Below are 17,616 nucleotides of genomic sequence, written 5' to 3'. Positions count from 1 at the left end.
CTTTTTCTGCTGTTGGTTTGAATTACTCCTATCACCACAATTTGAATATGCATTATTTATCTTCAAATACCTAATCATAAATCTAGACTAATGCTGAAAAAAAATCCTAGTAAGAATGCTGTGCCGTTGATAAGCTAAAAAGAGCGTATCGTGAAAAGGCAAACAAATCTTTCCATTTACTTTGTAAATAATCCATTAGCTAAACTTCTATTTTAGGCTGGATGCTTGATGCTTCACACTTAGAAGTCCAAATACCCTTCATATCCCTTGTAACAGAGAAGAAACTTGTAAAATGCCTTTGGTGCATCAGCTTATCATTGTATGAATGTTTTAAAGAAACTCAAGGAAATGTAAGTGGGCTTGTTTGTGTTGTTTAATACTCCAAGTGTCATTTCATTCTTTAAAGGGGCTAGAACAGAGGAGGGGGAAAGGGGAGGAAGTCTTACTTAATTTGTTGCATATGTCCCAACGTGTTATACAACTAAGTGTATTATACCAGAGAACTAAAGCAGTCTGTGCCGCAACAAACTCTGCGTAACTCAAAATAGGAGAATAATCTGGCCGCAAGCAAATCAAAAATTCAGTGAAACTTCCTCTCATATTATATATACACACACTTTACAAGCTACATCGAGTGTCCTTTCATATTCCAAAAGAAATACATTGTAGACACCAAACATACTGTACTTTTACTTAAAGGCTTCATCAAACCATATGTGCCGACACTTGAGAAGACGAGAGTGTTAAGCTTCCTAGGGTCCTAGAGTCAAAGAAATTCTGCTGCCCCCCACTGCTAAGTAAGTGCACTCCTTCCACGGGGGGCAACATCTGCCGATCCGTCATGGTTCCACTTGGCGAGGACCCCAAGAAACTTCCTTGGGAAGAAACGATTTTCTCAGGACTGGCAGCCAGTTTAGGGGATGTGGAAAAGTTATATCCATAGAGTGCACAGGGACTGTGCAGTCTAAACGTGTTGTAGGAACCTTGGTGGGTTTGATTAGTGGTAAAGGCATTGCTGGATGGGGATGGCATGATGTACTGGAGCTGTGGAGACATCCCTGAAATCTGCATAGATAAGCCAGTCTGTGGGCAGCTGAATGCATCCCCATCATTGCCACTCATAGACATATTCACAGTTGTGCTACTCGACACACCAACATAGGAGGGAGTTCTCGGGGGTGCAAACGTCTCACTGGTTTGGTTTGTGAGCCTGTTGTAGGTTTCAGCCAAAGAAGTGCTGTATCTGTTCAGGGTCAAGCCTGAGCGGGCACAAGCTGTGTAGTCAGCTGGAGCAAGGCTACAGAGCTGGCTAGTGTTGGGACTGAGGTGGAAGGCTGGAGATGAGCAAGGGGAACCCGGTAAAAGGTGAGGGTGGGTAGATGGCACTCCACTGCCAGATCCCTGGAGTAAAGCAGAAGAACCTGCATTTCCTGGAAGAGAATATTACACTGTAAGAAGCATGTTCACTTCCTAGGTGACAGATCAAGACCTTTGTCTTTTATAACAACCTTTGACATGAAACATGATGCAAGTTCATTCAAAAAATATTGTACTTACACGTACGAGGGGAGTGTGTGTAAGTGTGTGTGTCTCATTTTTAAAGAAACCTGTCCAGGAAAGAGAACCTAATGTTTTTGCAACAATCACACAATACTTAGAGCTCCTGCCCAAAAGGTTAAGTCCTCTTTGACACAGGAAGCAAGCTGCATGGCAGCTAAGATGTAACCATGCAAGTACCACACCACAAGAAGCCTTCTTCAAAATTACGAATTTTATGTTGTCTATCATGTTGCTACACCCCAGAGTGTGTTTCAAGCTCTCTGTGCCAGACTATCACTGTCAGAGCACCAGCTATGGAACCAGCTCCTTAGCTCAGATGACAAGAGGCTCACAACTTCAGAACAAAACTTCAGAACAACTTCAGGAAAAGCGTAGGCTGAGTACTGTGCATGGCTGCTTCATTTCTTGAATGGGTAGGTGGAGGTTTAGGTTTGCAGCAAAGCTGTTCACAAACTGTTCGTTTACCGATATCAGAACTTTTTACATGACAAATACCAGTGCTGAACGCTCCTAAAAATGCACTGCTTGCTACAGGTGAAACTTTTTCTCAGGGCTGAAAGTTTCTCATCTGCAAGAAATGTTGCCTTTTCTTAGAGATTGTGTGTCCCCAAAAAATGAGCAAAGAAAAATTGATTTGGGCCTTTGCAGTCTCCTGGTCAGAAGGCACTTAACAAGGAAGATTCTCCTGCTTGCAAATCACATTAACAATCAGCTTGGTGCTGCAAAAGACACACATTGTCAATAAGTTAACAGGTTTTCATGATAGATAAGCTAGTAAAAAGAAAAATACATTGTCAGCGAACTCTGCCTGCTTCTTCTTGCTCTGTTGACAGGCCACAACAGGCACAAATCACCATGAGACACTGACACACTCCAGAAACCTTGGTGTAAGGTGTACTTATTTTTCTTCCAATCTACATCAACACTTCTGTTCTCTGAAGATGGGCACTTCCAGCATTATCAATCAGGACATTTCTAATGGGGTCTTTCAGCAAGTCTCTAAACTACCGTACTGTCCAAGGTGTAGATGACTCAAGATTTTGCAAGGATCCCATCCTCTGAACATCAACAAGCTCCTTAACCTCAGGTAACAGCAGAAAAGGAAGCGGGAAGTTCATGGCAGCAGTTCCGCTGCTCTCAAACAGTTCAATATATACAAACAGGGCAACACAGCAGTGCACTACCTTTCAGTTTTACGCAGTCTCACAAACTGTTTCAGGTCTGATGCTGGCTTCTCATTACAGGCCTTTTTTATAAGGACCACCTCCGACTCCCATCCTCTACCCAAAACTCTGCCAGCCCTCATCCAATGTATCTGTGACTTGGCACAAAAACTCCTTTTTAATTGCACACATCAGGCATTGAGGCTCAAGATTTTTCAAAGAACTGAGCTAAGGAGAAGTTGATAGAATTCCTTTCTGTGTATTTCCATATTTTCAGGGGTTTTGGTCTGAAGATGCTTCATGACTCTGAAATATATTATTAAGAAAGCAGGAAATGTGAAGAATTGGGAGCAACATGTCTGGTTTAGTTGGAAAACAGCGGAGAGGTTTTCTATATGCCCAGGGATGCTTTGGAAACAAAAGAACTCAGAAAAAAGTACAGAGACTCCCCGCTCTTTTGAAACAGGCCATTTAAATAGCCCTCTCTCCCCCACAGCACTATCTGTACGATGGGGAAAGTGGGAGCCAAGAGGTTATGGACTGGGGGAGCAGGAAAAAGCAAAATGGAGAGCAGGTCTATTTTTTCAAGCTCTAGGATGCAGATAAAGTTTGTTGGGACTTTTAATGAACAATTTTTAGGTCTTTAAGAATCAAGAAGGCTTTCCAAGGCAGAAACCAAATTAAGGTTGCACTACTGATTCATTACTTAGAGGATGCTTCTTCTCTCATTCATTTTCTTCTCTTAAACACACAAGTAATTCCTACATCAGAATTTGGATGTGTACAACAGAAGTCATCTACAAATGTTCTCTGCCTTGTCTATCTAGCCAGAATATAACACGAAGAAATAGGTTATTCCATTCTTAAATATTTAACTGGCATCTTCTTCCACAGATCTGTCTTTACTATTTAACATTTTTACTGCCACAGCGGTTAAGTTAGCATTAGTTTTCTAACTTAGAATAACTCTGATAAGAAGTGATGGCCTGCGCTGGGGTTGGTTCGTTGCTTTTCCTCTGCAAGTGACACACTCCCCTGGAGTTCTGTAAAGAATGATGGACGAAGCTTTATCTTCACCCATTTTTATTTTGAAAGAACACAAAGACAACTGTTACCTTGTTTGGGTATCCCAGGTATATCTTCAAATGTAAGTGTCCTTAGTGAAGGCCTCCAGAAGGCATAAGACTCTACAAGGGCTTCCAGTCCCATTCTATTTAGAACAAAACCAACATAGCATCATGAAAGAAAGTTGTATTTTGTCACATTTCTCTAGATACTTTACCTCAGAAAAATATAGAAATTAGTGACTTTTCAGGATTATTTTGAAGTTGATTTTGCTTTTCTAAGAAGAGCCTTGCATCTTCATCCATGAGATTGCTGTGATCTGCAGACACTGGGCTGGCGGCATGCAAAGAGTTTCCCAATTCCACAAATCTGGCAGTCTATTTCAGTTTTGGCTTTTTGGGGGCTGGGGAGTGGACGAAATGACTAAATGACATTAAATGTTTTCCTAGTACAACATTTCCTTAACAGCAACTACTCTAACTGCCAGAGGGATGATCTCCTATTTCTGCTTAGGACAAAGGTGATCCACTCACAACTTACATTAAAACAGGATTCCCAGTCATTACCAATGAGCTGGAAAATCAAGCTTACAACATGAGCAAGGCATGGGTGTACAGTTCGTTTGCTACTAGAACGTATAAAGCAATGTTGTGTCTTGGTTATTATGTGCTGAGCAAAATGCCTTTCGAAACTAAAAGTCTTCTGTCATTTTCTTTTCAACAGTGCCATGACAAAACAGAAATAACCAGGTAGGCAGTCGTGGCAGACAATATTTAGAGGAATCTCTACTTCCTGAAGGTAAAGGCTCATTTGTTTTCTGACAGAATCTTGTGAATAATGCACCTCAGAGGTATAATTTTGCTGTTATTTTTGGCTGCTGGGCCTCAAAGGCCTGTTAAATGTCAGCATCAGGCACACACCAAATACAAGTGCTTGCCTTTGAGCAGCAGCACTCTGTAAACTCAAATTATGCAAACAGGCCAATTTGAAGCTACCAATGTGTTCTTCTGATACCGCTTCTTCCCCATTGCATTTCTAGCAGGACCACAAATGTATTTCAGGAAACAGTTATAAAGTATTTATTAGCTGAACCTGGACTAAAAAGATAGCCTTCAGTTTCTGCAGTAATGGTAAATTCTCATTTCTAGTTAAAGTGGAGATAAAAGCCACCTCCTGGAGGAGTGTAGCCAAGGCGATAATTTATACAAGATGCCTTCGAACAATTTCCACATTTTATCACCACCCTAATTTACGCTATCAAATGGCCAAGTTTATTTAACAAAACAGTTATGTTTTTCTTGAAGTATTTAAAGGGAGAAATTCTGGTCCTTCCCTGAGTAAAAGTTTTTATAGGGTCAAACTTAAGGCCTAACTGAAGAATGAAACTATTCTCAGCACATAAATTCTGTTGCACTTTGCAAATGCACAGGGAATGCTTTTAAAAGGTGAAGCTACTGATTTGTGTAAAATAGCCTGTGGGATCAAACACGAATGACCTGAAAGGGAATATTTTTAATTAAACAGAATTACTGCATGCAGCAGTGCATAGTAAGATAGATGCAATAATTAAAACAATAGTGAAAAGTCAGATATAATGGTACCACAGTTGGGTGGTTTCTCCCACTTTTGTTGCAGACTAAAATGCCTAGGTGAGAAGTACACTAACCAGAACAATGAAGACAACTAAATCTTAACATTTAATTTCAACGTTCAGCAACAGAACAAAATAATAACCAACTGAGTAGAGCAGCAATTTAAATTAAAAAAGGAAATTTTCCTTGGCAATTAAAAAATCTGAGCTGTATTCTCAAACACATTTATTCAGTACCACAGAGCCTATCAAAGAAAACAGCAATACTGACTTCTGTAAACCAACATCAATTTTCAACAGACAAGAGTTTGAAGAGTCAATTCTGTAACAAGTAACACTACAGTAAAAGCATTCAGACCTCATCTAAAGCCAATTCCAAAACATTTCTACAGAGGCTGGCCCTTCCTACAGGACTAGCCTCCTAATCCCTTTCTGTAATCTACAACTGTCTTTCAGTTCAAAGATGGTGTTTTTTTTCTAATGCCCAAACCAAACTTATTCCTAACAGCCAAACCAAAAAACCTCTCTGGATAGCCCCAGTCCTACAACTGGATTTGCGTGGTTGCAGATGGAGTACTCTTACTGCACCTACATCCTCCTCAGGTAATATCAGGGCTGTGCCACCACATTAAATCCAGTTCAAAACTGGTTTCTGAATGATCCTTTCCTCTCTATTTTCAAGGACATCTTTTCTCATTTTATAGAACGTTGTGGAAGAAATTCAAACCCCACTTAAAGTCAGAAATTTCAGAGGAGTCAGGGTTTCACACTTCTCTCCTTAGTACTTATTTTATGGCTCTGCAAAAAGCATGCGTAGCAGAGACACTGCCTACAAAGAGCTGTCAAATAGGGCACGCATGGCAACTTTTTTCTTCCCCAACTGCACACAGCATGTTTTGCTTCTTCAGTCACTGCATTTATCTGAAAGTTACTGTTCACTTAATTTCAAACCAGAAGACTACTATCGAGGACAAAACTCTATTTATGCCCGCGCCTGGGGCATTCCTCCCAGGCCCCAGGACAGAGCATGGCCAATTGTTTCTTGCTAGAAGACAAAAATCTTAGACCAGCAAATGTAGAATGCAAACTGAAAAAATACTTCAAGTGAATTCACGTAAATCTTTGTAACCACCTCACCCCTTCTATAGCTGTTCTTCTTCTAAAAAATACTCTCATTTGCTGTCCAGTCTCAGCATTTATGTAACTCAGGTGGAAGCACAGAACAGGCTTTCATGCTGTAGTCTCTGCTAAAAGAGAAGCTCAGTAAAGCAGCTACCAAGAGATACTCCTGAGCATTCCTACCAGCACAGTCTGCTCCCTTCTCTGCAAGGCTAGGTCATAAATATAGCAGCTGTAGACACCAAATGCAATGTGGTCACGGGAACTGATGTATACTATGCACCACAATTAAATGCTGCTTTTTTTAGCTGAAATGGTTTAACATACAATTCGTAACAGGCTTAAGTATTTTGCATTAAACAGTCTTTGGATAAAATACCTCATCGGTACTGGCAGCAGAGACTAGACCCAAGTCTCCACTTTGCACTACTCAGATTCCCCATTGCTATTTTGAAAGATTCATGGATCAAGAGAGAACAAGCAATTAATCAGTCCAACAGCAACAGAAGAGGTGGAAACAGGCTCGTTTCAAGGTTATCTATAGCCTAGTATGAAAACATTCACCTAGGAAGTGGATTTAAAACTCCTTAGGCTGAAGAGACACTTGAACATAGGTCTCCCACCTCCTAGGCAAGTGTACTAAATGTAAGGTTACTGCAGGGGACAACTTAGTTTCTCCCCCTTTAAGAAAAAACAACGAGCCATTCATTTGTACTAAATGCCACTTATGTGCAAGAAAGCCTGGGCTTATAATTTGACACTGGTATTTGCAATTGGTGTCTCCAGCCAGGAGAAAGAGATTTCAGGAGCAGCCTGAAATCACAGACCTGAGTATGCATTAATTCCATTTGCAGCCTTCACGGTATGCCACCCTTTCCACTGAAAGGAAACCTGAGTACATGAGTCAAGCTGTGTGCCAACCCATTCTTGACCTAGATAGTCAGAGGAATAGGAATGGGAGCCCACCACAGAGAACATCATGGGGAAACGTAAGTGCTCCCTCACAGAGTCTGAGTTCTCAGACTAATTTGTCTGTAAATACAGGTATTCCCCTCTACCAGCTTTCACAAACCAATTCTGTCAGCAGTAACAAGCCCACTTCCTATGCCAACACCTACCTGTTACGTCCCGAATCTCTAAACCCTTTGGCGAATGGATTCCTATCAATCTTCAGACGAGTTATCTGTGAAGATGATTAAAGAAGTTATTACTTGCAAATTCAGCTAACACTCAAAAATAACCATCCTGACAGAATTAAGCCAACAGTGGAGTAGAAACATCTTCACATTTGCATGGTTTAAGATGGTTGTCCTGAAACTCAGCAAAGTAAGGGGCAGCCTTCTGATGATTATTTTTGCAAATCCCCAGAGAAGCTATAGGTATTTAATGCTACTAAGGGGCAGGTTGGAATTCTTGAGAAAAATCTTCTGGCAAATGTCATTTTTCACCTAAGAGAGTGTACTGCCTAACTGCAATAAAATTTAAATTAAAACTTTATTTCTGTACAGGTTAAGAAGGAAATGTGAAAAGAGAGATTATCTCTTGGCTACTATCCTCCATAAAAAAGCCAGCAACCCCCTGCCCCAAATACTTGTAATTGATTTAAATAAATGTGATAGGCACCAAATAATGATATTTCAGTATTTACATGGCTCTCCTGCTCTTCTCTTTCTAAATACAGCAAGGCATATATAACTTTCCAAAAGACAGCTGCAGTAACGTATGTGGAATTAACAAAATGTCACAACATTATGGTGTCACTATGTATGTTAATACTTCAAAAAGCAGTAATAAGGGCCAAACACCAGAGTCATACAACCTGCAGTTTACTTTTGACTTTGAATCTGTGTGGACCCAGATAAATTGCAGTTAATAACATACACCGAATGCAAATAATGAAAACAACTGCAATTTTCTTCAGACCTCAGCTTCTCTGTTAAGGTCTGGGAGTTTTGAAATCACTGGAGTCAGGAACAAAAGTGCTTTAAAAATTCTATCCAGTCATGTATCTACATTTAAAGCACAAAACCACCTTTAAAAATTAGACTGCTCTTTGCCTTGTCCATTAATGCTGTATTTATAATTAAGACACCATTAACTAGATTAATTACACTGTGTGATCTCCCTAAAAATGACTTTTTACATGCAGCGTCTAGCCCACAGTGAAGTCTCAGCTGTAGCCTCCAGGCGCTGCTGCAATACTACTAGTGAAAGCTACGTGTAATACGAAAAGGGTTTAGACAAAGCTTTTTAATAAGAGGTTTAACAAAAGTATCCACTTTTCTCCTATCTCTTACTTCCCTGGTCTACTCCGAAAAGCCTGTAAAGTGCCAAGCAGAAAGCTCGTATTACCTGTTGATTTTGGTATGCTGTGACAGTAGTGAAAACTGTCTCTGGAAAGGAGAAGGCTTTTACCCCTTCTCCTGAAGGGATAGGCTTGACAGGGGACAGATCATCTCCACAGTCTTTTCGGATGACGTGGACACGAGGCTGGTATTTATGCATAGAGTGAAGGATAATCTATGCAGTCATGAAAGAAAAAAGATAACATTTATTAGAAAGGACAACCTGCTGTTTCAGGACTAATAGCTTTTTGGAACAGATTATGGTATGTGTTTACCATGCCACTTACTGGAAATCAAATGTTTTCTTTAACCTCTGAAGGTTCTTATTACAGTAGTCTAATCCCTGTGCATTTATGTTATTGCCAACCCTAAGCATTTAAAAATTACAACTCAGGAGCTCCAAATTCAGAGATTGGCTCAATTGAGACTGGCTAAAGGAAAAAAAAAAAAAAAAATCAGTAGTGAAGTCCTGGTCCCATTGGAATTTGGAAAGTTTTGTCACTTTTTTCCATTGGAGCCTGGATTTGATCCTAACAGGATTAAGAGCAGCAGCATTTGCCTTTTATTTTTGGAACCTTCGGGATATGCTTGGAGCAATTTGTTTCCTGATATTCCAAAGGCTGGAAACATATCTTGTTTTGAACACAAGCTGAGACTTTGAAGGAGCAGCAACTTAAAAGTAAAATAACACCAAAATCCAAAACTCTAAAATGTTAATAACTCTAAATTTATAATACATATGAATAACATCAATACGTAAAGCCTTATCAGCATACAAAAGCTCAATTAAGAATCAAGTATAAACAAAAAGTATATGAACTCATAGTGCATAAAATTAAACACAAAAAATACCGCTTGGTATTGCTCCCAAATTTTAGAGGAGATTTAAAAAAAACCAGAATTTTCCCTCTATTTTACTCCACTTCAGCTAACCACTACTAAAATAGGAGATTTCAAGAAAAAAGATAATTGGAAGCTCAACTATTATTGTTGGAAGGCCTAAGAAATTAGTTAACTCGATAAATAAATAGTCCTATGGCTATTGGCCTGTGGAGCCCCTAATCAACATTCAGGGGAAACTTTTTAATTTCCTGCTCCAACAGAATGTGCATGTGCTGAGGCTCTCGACAGAGCCCTCCGCCAGGCACCATGGAAGTTCATTCATCCAAATGACATAGAGGACATTACATTCATTTGGATAAACTAGAGTTTGGCTATTTTAATACACTTGGTCCTGGCCAGATGGCATGACCCCATTTAGGATAAGCCAAGTTTCTGGATAATCAGGGGTTTTATTAGCCTGTAACTACGGTTTTGACAATGACATCACAGGCTCCAGTTAATTTGCTCAGGGAGTGCCCTATGGATGTTCTCATATGAAGCCTTTTCCCAGTTTCTGAAATCTTGCACAGAGCAAGATTTTTATCATGCAAATGTGTATTCTCTTTTACAACACTCCTTTCAGTTCTCCGCTGGCAAAGATCTACAAAATGAAAACGTAGAGGGGACAGCACATTCCTGACCCTGTTTTCCTGTGAACACCCAGTGATACCAGGGGTGATACTGGTGCAACAGAAAAAAAATGATCAAGCAAAGCTCTGTTCCACCGTTCAAACCCATCGCTATTCTGTGCCTTGCCATTTGCCTGGGTGCCACTAAGCATGCCACATTCTGCTCCCACACAGATTACTTCACCCCATCAGCTCTGCGGTGCAAGCTTCCACTTGCCTACACGGTGGACTTGACCATATGCAATGATAACCCAGGCAGCTACGAACAGTTCTGCTCATGTATCAGGACAAGTGAAATCACGGCAGCATGGAGATGACCACCTCCCACTCCTTTTCTGGGTGGCTATTACAGCTAGACCAATCCTTGTTATCTCTTAAGAGCAACCTGGCTTGGCTCTGTGCTATATTGAATTTCCACTGCTGATTAGCAAATACATAGCAGGATTTTTTTTTTCCTTGCTTTTGTACCATGCCTTGTAAAATAGGATCTTTGTTAATGATCAGGACTGAATTACGAATAAGTAATACATGACTGCAGAGCCCTGATTAATTAAAAAACAACACTATGTAGATAGGACATAAAGGGAGAGGGAGATGCAATGCCCGCTCTGAAAACCATTTAGCTCTATTATCCTAAGCATCACCTAAAGTTACTGTGTTGAAAAAGCTAAGGAAAAGGAGATTCCTGCTTTTCTTTTCACATTGCTTGCACATTCAACAGCACAAATGAGATCTAACAGTTTATCTGCAGAACCAGCAACTTTCCCTTCATACCCTTAAAAGCCAACAATAAAAACCCCAAACAGAACAAATCCCAGCAAATGCCAAGCACGAACTGGCATTGCTTTCAACTCACAGTTGAAAAGCCTGCTGCTCTCTACAAATCCCTCACAGGGCCCGACCAAAACACTTCGTGGGGGAATAAACCTCTCCCGCCAAATGTAAAATTACACTTTGACCACAGCAACTGTCAAGACATCATTATCAGACAGAAGACGCCGCAGCAGGGAGCCTGCAGGTAGGCAGCAGGGCAAGGCAACAGGCTGGCAGAGCAAATGCAGCCAAAGCATCTGCAGACACCCAAAACTGGGATTACCTTTGCAATACTGCTCTTGAGAGATGCTGCTGTGATGAGGCCTCAGAGCTGACCCTAAACTCGGGCACCGCCATGACACAACCATCACAGCCAGCACAAGCAAGAGCCTGATACTCTTTTGGAGGGAAGAAACCACAGGGGGGGATGCCTCTGGCAGCTCACCAGTGCACTGCCAGACCACTGGCATGGTCCTCACCTTGATGGTGTTTTCACCAAAAATCCTCCTTTTTCCTCCCTGCAAATCCCATGTATTCAGGCTTTCTGCAGTCAGGAGAGCGTGTGGGGCCAAGGAGCATGGATTCCCTCTTCACAAAGACAAAAACTGCAAGTGCAAATGCTGATGTTTCCCAGCTTTTCATTGTGACAAGAACATATAACTACCCATTGACTGTAAGCAGAGCTTGCTACTTGGAGCCAAGTCTGGGCACAGTAACAGTCCGCTTCTGCTTCCAGCCTCACCCCACTTTCAAATGGGGAAAAAAAAAACAGCCACCAAGGAACAATTAACACGCTAACAGCCTCATTTTCACTAAAAGTTAAAAGATGTTCATCGCATCAAAAAATACTCAGTTGAAAAGCATGGAAAACAGCATCAAAAATATTGACTTTTCCCCCTCTACTGAAATTCAGACTAAAAACTGCATCGAAATAGAAAAATCAGCCAGCTCTAACCAGCCAGCGGGAGAGACTGCTTTTACAATGCAGCACCTACCCCAGAGATGAGAGAGGGATGAGAAGAATTAAGAAAGAGCATCCACACCATGCACTTCTCAGTGTCAACTGCAAAATGCAGGTTTACTTTTTCTTACCATCACGACTCAGATGAAAGACACAAATGCTGCAGTATGTGTCTTAATGATGCCATTGGGCCTTAATGCCCGTATAAGTACGCAACCTCTCCAAAGCAGGGACTTCCTTCTGAGACCAAAAACAAGCAAGGAAAACAGCCTTACAAATTTTGCTTGATCTCCTCAGCCTGCAAGTGGAACCCATGTATCAGAGAGTATCCTACGTGCAGATGTACTTCAAAATCTCTCTGCAGAACAGCACTACAAAATCACGTCGTCACAAACTCCCACTCAAAATACTGATGCAAACAGCAGCAGGCGGCAAGGAGCCCAGAAAACATTCGCGCAGCGAAGCAAGTTGTCTTAGAGATGGCTGATCTCCTTTCATGAGAACCTAATCCCAGGCCAACGCAATGCAAGGGGAGCTGGCTGCCATGAACTACTACCACAATATAAATACTGCACAGGAATACTACCTTAGCATCTCTCTGCAAATACTGTCCTCATTCCCATGGACGTGGGTCACCTCTCACTCATTCTGACAGTTAACACTCTGGAATAGGTAAAAGGGCTCTGGGTTGATCTCACATGAGTTCCCTACTTCAATGCCTACAAGATCAAATCCTAGCCCTGGGATCTTAACACAAACACTCTGCAAAAGCTGATACCTCTGAGTAGAGAAAGAATAAAGGAACAATTTTGACAAAGATTAAAGCCCCAGAACCAGGCAGCACAGAAAGCACAACCAAAGAACAACAGCTAAAGCCCAACACTGCCTGAACTACTGGAGGAATGATGGCAGAGCGTAAAGACCCCACCAAGGTTTCTCTGAGCCATTCTGTCTAAGTGGGAGGGGGAAAAAAACCCACCAAACAACTTTCTAATAATCTAAAGTATACCTCATCTCCCATACAGGGGTGGTAGAGTCAGAACACTTGATGTAAAAACAAATATTCGAGGGACAGTACAGTCTTGACCCCTAGCTCTTCTAAGTCCCCATCTCTCCCCGGTACTCTCTTGAGAAAAATGGTTCCTTCCTGCTTATGAGAAACAATTGTTTTTCATATTCATCACAAAATATGATTATTCGTTTTCCATTATTGCTGGAGGCATTCAGAGGCTACATAGCTTTTTCAATACAGCATTCCACACTACCATAGCTTTAAAAGAAAAAATGTACCCATTGGAAAAGACACTTTTCTGCTTTCTGCTTTTGCCTTTTCTGGTAATTATGAATGACATGTTTGCAATTTCCCAGATTTTAGAAATATGAAATTATTTTACAGTCATCCTTCTTTTGTCCTTTTATTTTAATACTTAAATTTCCATTTTGGGGAGGAGGGGCGCTGCCGTAGCTCTGAATCAGTTCAATGTGTCTCAAATCACTGTACTACGGCTTTGCTTCACTAGTTTCCAAATCGAAACACTTAAAGACCAGAAAATTTATATCCCCCCACATTATGAATAATGGCGTGCTGTGTACGCTACACAGGTTTCAGTTCAGAATAAAACCAAAGCTAAGATCTGGGATGGAAAAATACTGCAATACAATTCTCTACATAGCCGAGATTTTATCACAGGGCAGTTTGCAACTGCAAGTGCACGGGTGGACCACGGCACCCGCGTATCATCCCTCTGAAACGACTGGGTAGAAAACCCAGCCGGCTTGCTCTCCCTTGGAAAAGTTGACGTTCTACCCATTCGCATCCATTTCACTTTTTAAAGCCCTTACAATAGACTCAGGACTCTGAAAAAGCAACTCTCACTCAAGAAGAGTTGCAAATACAGGATTGCTGGGGAAACTAAGGGAACTACGTGTGCTAATCTCACCACACACACTGCCAAATGAGACCCCATAACTAATTCTGTTAGTGAAAGAAGTGATGTAAAACGTCTCTCTTACAAGCCTAAAGAAACAAATGCACTGCTAACTCAAAGAGACATGAATACCCCCACATTCTTTTTCAGGAAGAGCACAATAAAATTATGAACAATATTATACGAAAGGTAGTCTTTTTATCCTTGTTATCACATTCACTAGCTCAGTCCAGTCAGCCTCCTGTATTCCTTCCTACCTCTGTAACATAAAAGTTGTAGCTCCTGCACCATTTAACAAGAATTTCACATTAATCTCCTTCACAAACACAAACAGGGAGAAAAGAAGCTCATATTTAAACGTGGACTGTGTAATTGACAAAATACCTGGCCTAACATCACAGTATTACAACTATACTGAGAGAGGATGCACGTAGTATCTTTGTCCTCTGTGCTAGGCACATTTTCTTTCACTCCCTTCTGTGAAGGGGAAAGTATCCTGCTTAATATATTGGGCTACGCGAAGGACAATGGAATCCACATCCTGTCTCAAAACTTGCCTCCAACTTCTTAAAACTCTACCACTTGGAACTCAGTGCTCCTTCTGAAAGGAAGCCAACATTTGCCATTTATTACAGGATTTTGCAAAATTAAAGACTTTACCCTGACTAAAAACCATTCCCATTTTTTAATTATTTCCTAAGGTGTCAAGTAAAACTATTTTAGGGATTGCTGGAAAGATACTGGCTTACATCTGTCATATTTCAACAGTTTTGAAGAGAAAAGGAAATATTAACATAACACATTTTGTCACATTAGATAATGTCATAACTAAACAATTTAGAACTTGCAAACAGAACACTCATACTGCATACGTCTTCGCCAGTTTTTGCAGAAGTAATGAGCCTCAGCTGTGAAAGGGTCTTGCTTCATAAGGTATGTAATAAATCATTATCAGAGTGAACCCAGCTCTCATGTTGTTCGTTTTTGACTGCAATTATTAACACCTCATGGGATTTCACACAAATGTTTAGGTTAAGAAAATAGTTAAGTGTATTTTTATTCACATGAAGTTATTACACGCTATTAATGTTTCTTCTAGCCACTTGTGAATTTAAGCGCCCTTTTTGATCGGAGCAGAAGTTGCAAGTAACACACTCGGTGGGAAAACATGAGAGCAATTCTGCCCCTTCATATTAGGCAATTTAGCCTTGTAAAGGCTTACTTTGCAGAAGGAGTTCTGTTTTTGAGGGGGGAGTAAAACAGCAGGCTCTAATAAGCAGTTAATTATCGGAGCAGAAAGTAAGCAGATTTTAGATCTAGACGGTAAGGTTCCAAAACAGCTTTGAAAAGTCAAGCCTATTTCTGGCACCCTGAAGCTGTACGTCAGAGTCTTTCAGAGCTGAGCAATGTGCCTACATACAATACCGCAGAAGAGCAAGTACTCACATGTCCTTGATCATCCAGCTCATTATTGGTAAGCTTCAGTTTGTCGAAGCTGATCACTTGTCTCATCCATGTCTCCCCAGAGGCGGGTGAATCGGGGTGAATGTAAACACGAGGTGGTACCGGGGAGTCAGCGTTACCGGCCACCATCCACTTGGAGCTATGATAAACATACCTATAAAAATAAAATGAATACCTATTAAACACAAAACCCAAAAATGTTTATCAGACCATTTCAGTATTAATAGATTAGGGCCCATACATACAGCAAGAACCCACCAATTAACAAAACAGGAAAGCACAATAAATAAAAGTTATTTTTTTTAGTTTCAAAACATAGTTCTGGTACCTGCAAAAGGAACATTAAAAAACCATGGTCTGATCTGACCTTAGTCTTCTTAAGATCAGTAACAACCTTAACACTAGGCTCCACACTGTGCTTTAAACTGGTGTCAGTTCACTGACAGCTACAGCTCTGCTCTGAATAAGCATCAGCAAACAGGGAAGAATCTGGTCCTTCATTTATCAAATCAAGTAGTAATGCCGTATTTGGAAGATTTAACATGCTGAGTCCAATATAAGAGTCTATGAATAAAGCCATTGCAGGGAAAGAACATTATGATTGGGAAAAATAATGAAACTATGTCAAACTATGCTCTTGCTATTTCTGCAAGACCATATGAATTTTCTTCAATAGTACTGCAGAAAGGCTTAAAAACGAAAAAACACAGCCCATATTTCATTTGATAGGCCAATGCTGACAAAAGTAATCTTCTAATAAAAATAGTGCCTGCTTTGGTACAAAACTTATTTTGAAAGCAAACACTTCACAGGGCAATTTAAAAAGCACTAATTAAAAACTTCAACTTATTTTTTTTCAAGTACAGTAAAATTCCAGTAATTCCACTATATTTTTTAATGAGAACAAGAAAGACTTTATCAAATCATATGTTTGTACAATTCAGTTCCTTATTAGAACACGACAAACTACTCAATCGGAAATGAAAACAAAATGGTCTAATACATGCATCACTGTACAATTAACATCAAGCTGTAAAACTAAGATCTCGAATAGTGGTGAAATTCTCTCCCGGAGACAAATTCTCAAACCCAGATCACACAGTCAACTGTTGTAACATTTTTCATTTATTTTGTATTTGTTGGTTTATACTAAACACATGCTTCCCCTACAAAAGTAAATAAAGCAATAAATACACATAAAATATTTTGAGCAACAGCTTAAGCTTCCAAATATTTACAACAAGGTCCAATTTTGCTAGAAATCTAAATCTAGATTAAATTTTCTTAGTTTTGCTATCTGCTGTGGCAGCTAGGCTCCATATGTGACTGCTGTTTTATCTTCCAAATTTAAAGATCTGCAAGACAGTTTGTAAAGCCACATGAACATCCAAAGTTAAAACAAGTCATCATGAAAAAAAAAAATCATAGATTGCACAGCAAAGAATGAAAAGTGGCAACAAGTAAAACATATAAAACATTAATATTTAGCAGGAAGGTTAAAGGCATGGTACTAATACATAATTACAGAAATTTAAGTTTGCCAACTAAGAAAATACTGCCTTTCATACAACTTTTGTTAAGTTCCTTCAGTTATCTGGGGAACAGGTACAACACCGGGCAGACAGTGCAGCTCACTATGACTGTATTTATCCTAAATGAAATGAGGTTTAAAGAACTCACATTCAATATGACTGTTTTTAATGCTAACATTTTTATTCAATTTAGAATAATTACTTTGCTTTTTTATGAATTAAGGAATTGCTCAGACCTTTCTAGGAATTATATGCTTAGATTGATAAGTAAATGCACACGTGCAACACAAAGGAAGAAACAGGCTTTCATTTGAGCTGCACTGCAGTGGTCCAAAGAAAAAAGCATTTTTTTCTCTATGCTACAGTCAGAAGAGCCTCCCCTAACTGTAGGTACTGTACAACCTCAGCACTGGTATTTGCACCTTGTTGAAAACCACAAAATCTAAAATGGTCCCAAGAAACGTCTTCTACACCGCACGAGAAAAGGACAAAATTGCAGTCAATGAGGTAAGGACGCGCAAAAACCATAGGGCAGCGTTTGCTTAGGGAACAAGGCAGCATTCC

General features: G+C 40.1%; 1 protein-coding gene across 1 annotated transcript in view; it reads right to left on the bottom strand.

The window, feature by feature from the left end:
- Positions 1–604: 604 nt before the first annotated feature.
- The window catches only part of TBX18 (T-box 18), an 18,066-nt gene continuing 1,054 nt past the window's right edge, over positions 605–17,616 (bottom strand). Inside the window, exons 2-6 of the mRNA XM_010282789.1 lie at positions 15,503–15,674; positions 8,851–9,018; positions 7,617–7,681; positions 3,839–3,933; positions 605–1,430 (exon numbers count right to left, since the gene is read on the bottom strand). Of these exons, the coding sequence (XP_010281091.1) occupies positions 706–1,430; positions 3,839–3,933; positions 7,617–7,681; positions 8,851–9,018; positions 15,503–15,674 (1,225 nt within the window). The 3' untranslated portion in view covers positions 605–705. The remainder of the gene's footprint in view (positions 1,431–3,838; positions 3,934–7,616; positions 7,682–8,850; positions 9,019–15,502; positions 15,675–17,616) is intronic.

This window comes from Phaethon lepturus, unplaced genomic scaffold (genome assembly GCF_000687285.1).
Source record: "Phaethon lepturus isolate BGI_N335 unplaced genomic scaffold, ASM68728v1 scaffold10562, whole genome shotgun sequence".
Lineage (NCBI taxonomy): Eukaryota > Metazoa > Chordata > Aves > Phaethontiformes > Phaethontidae > Phaethon > Phaethon lepturus.
Note: the sequence above shows the minus strand (reverse complement) of the source record. Positions and strands in the feature narration are given on the sequence as shown.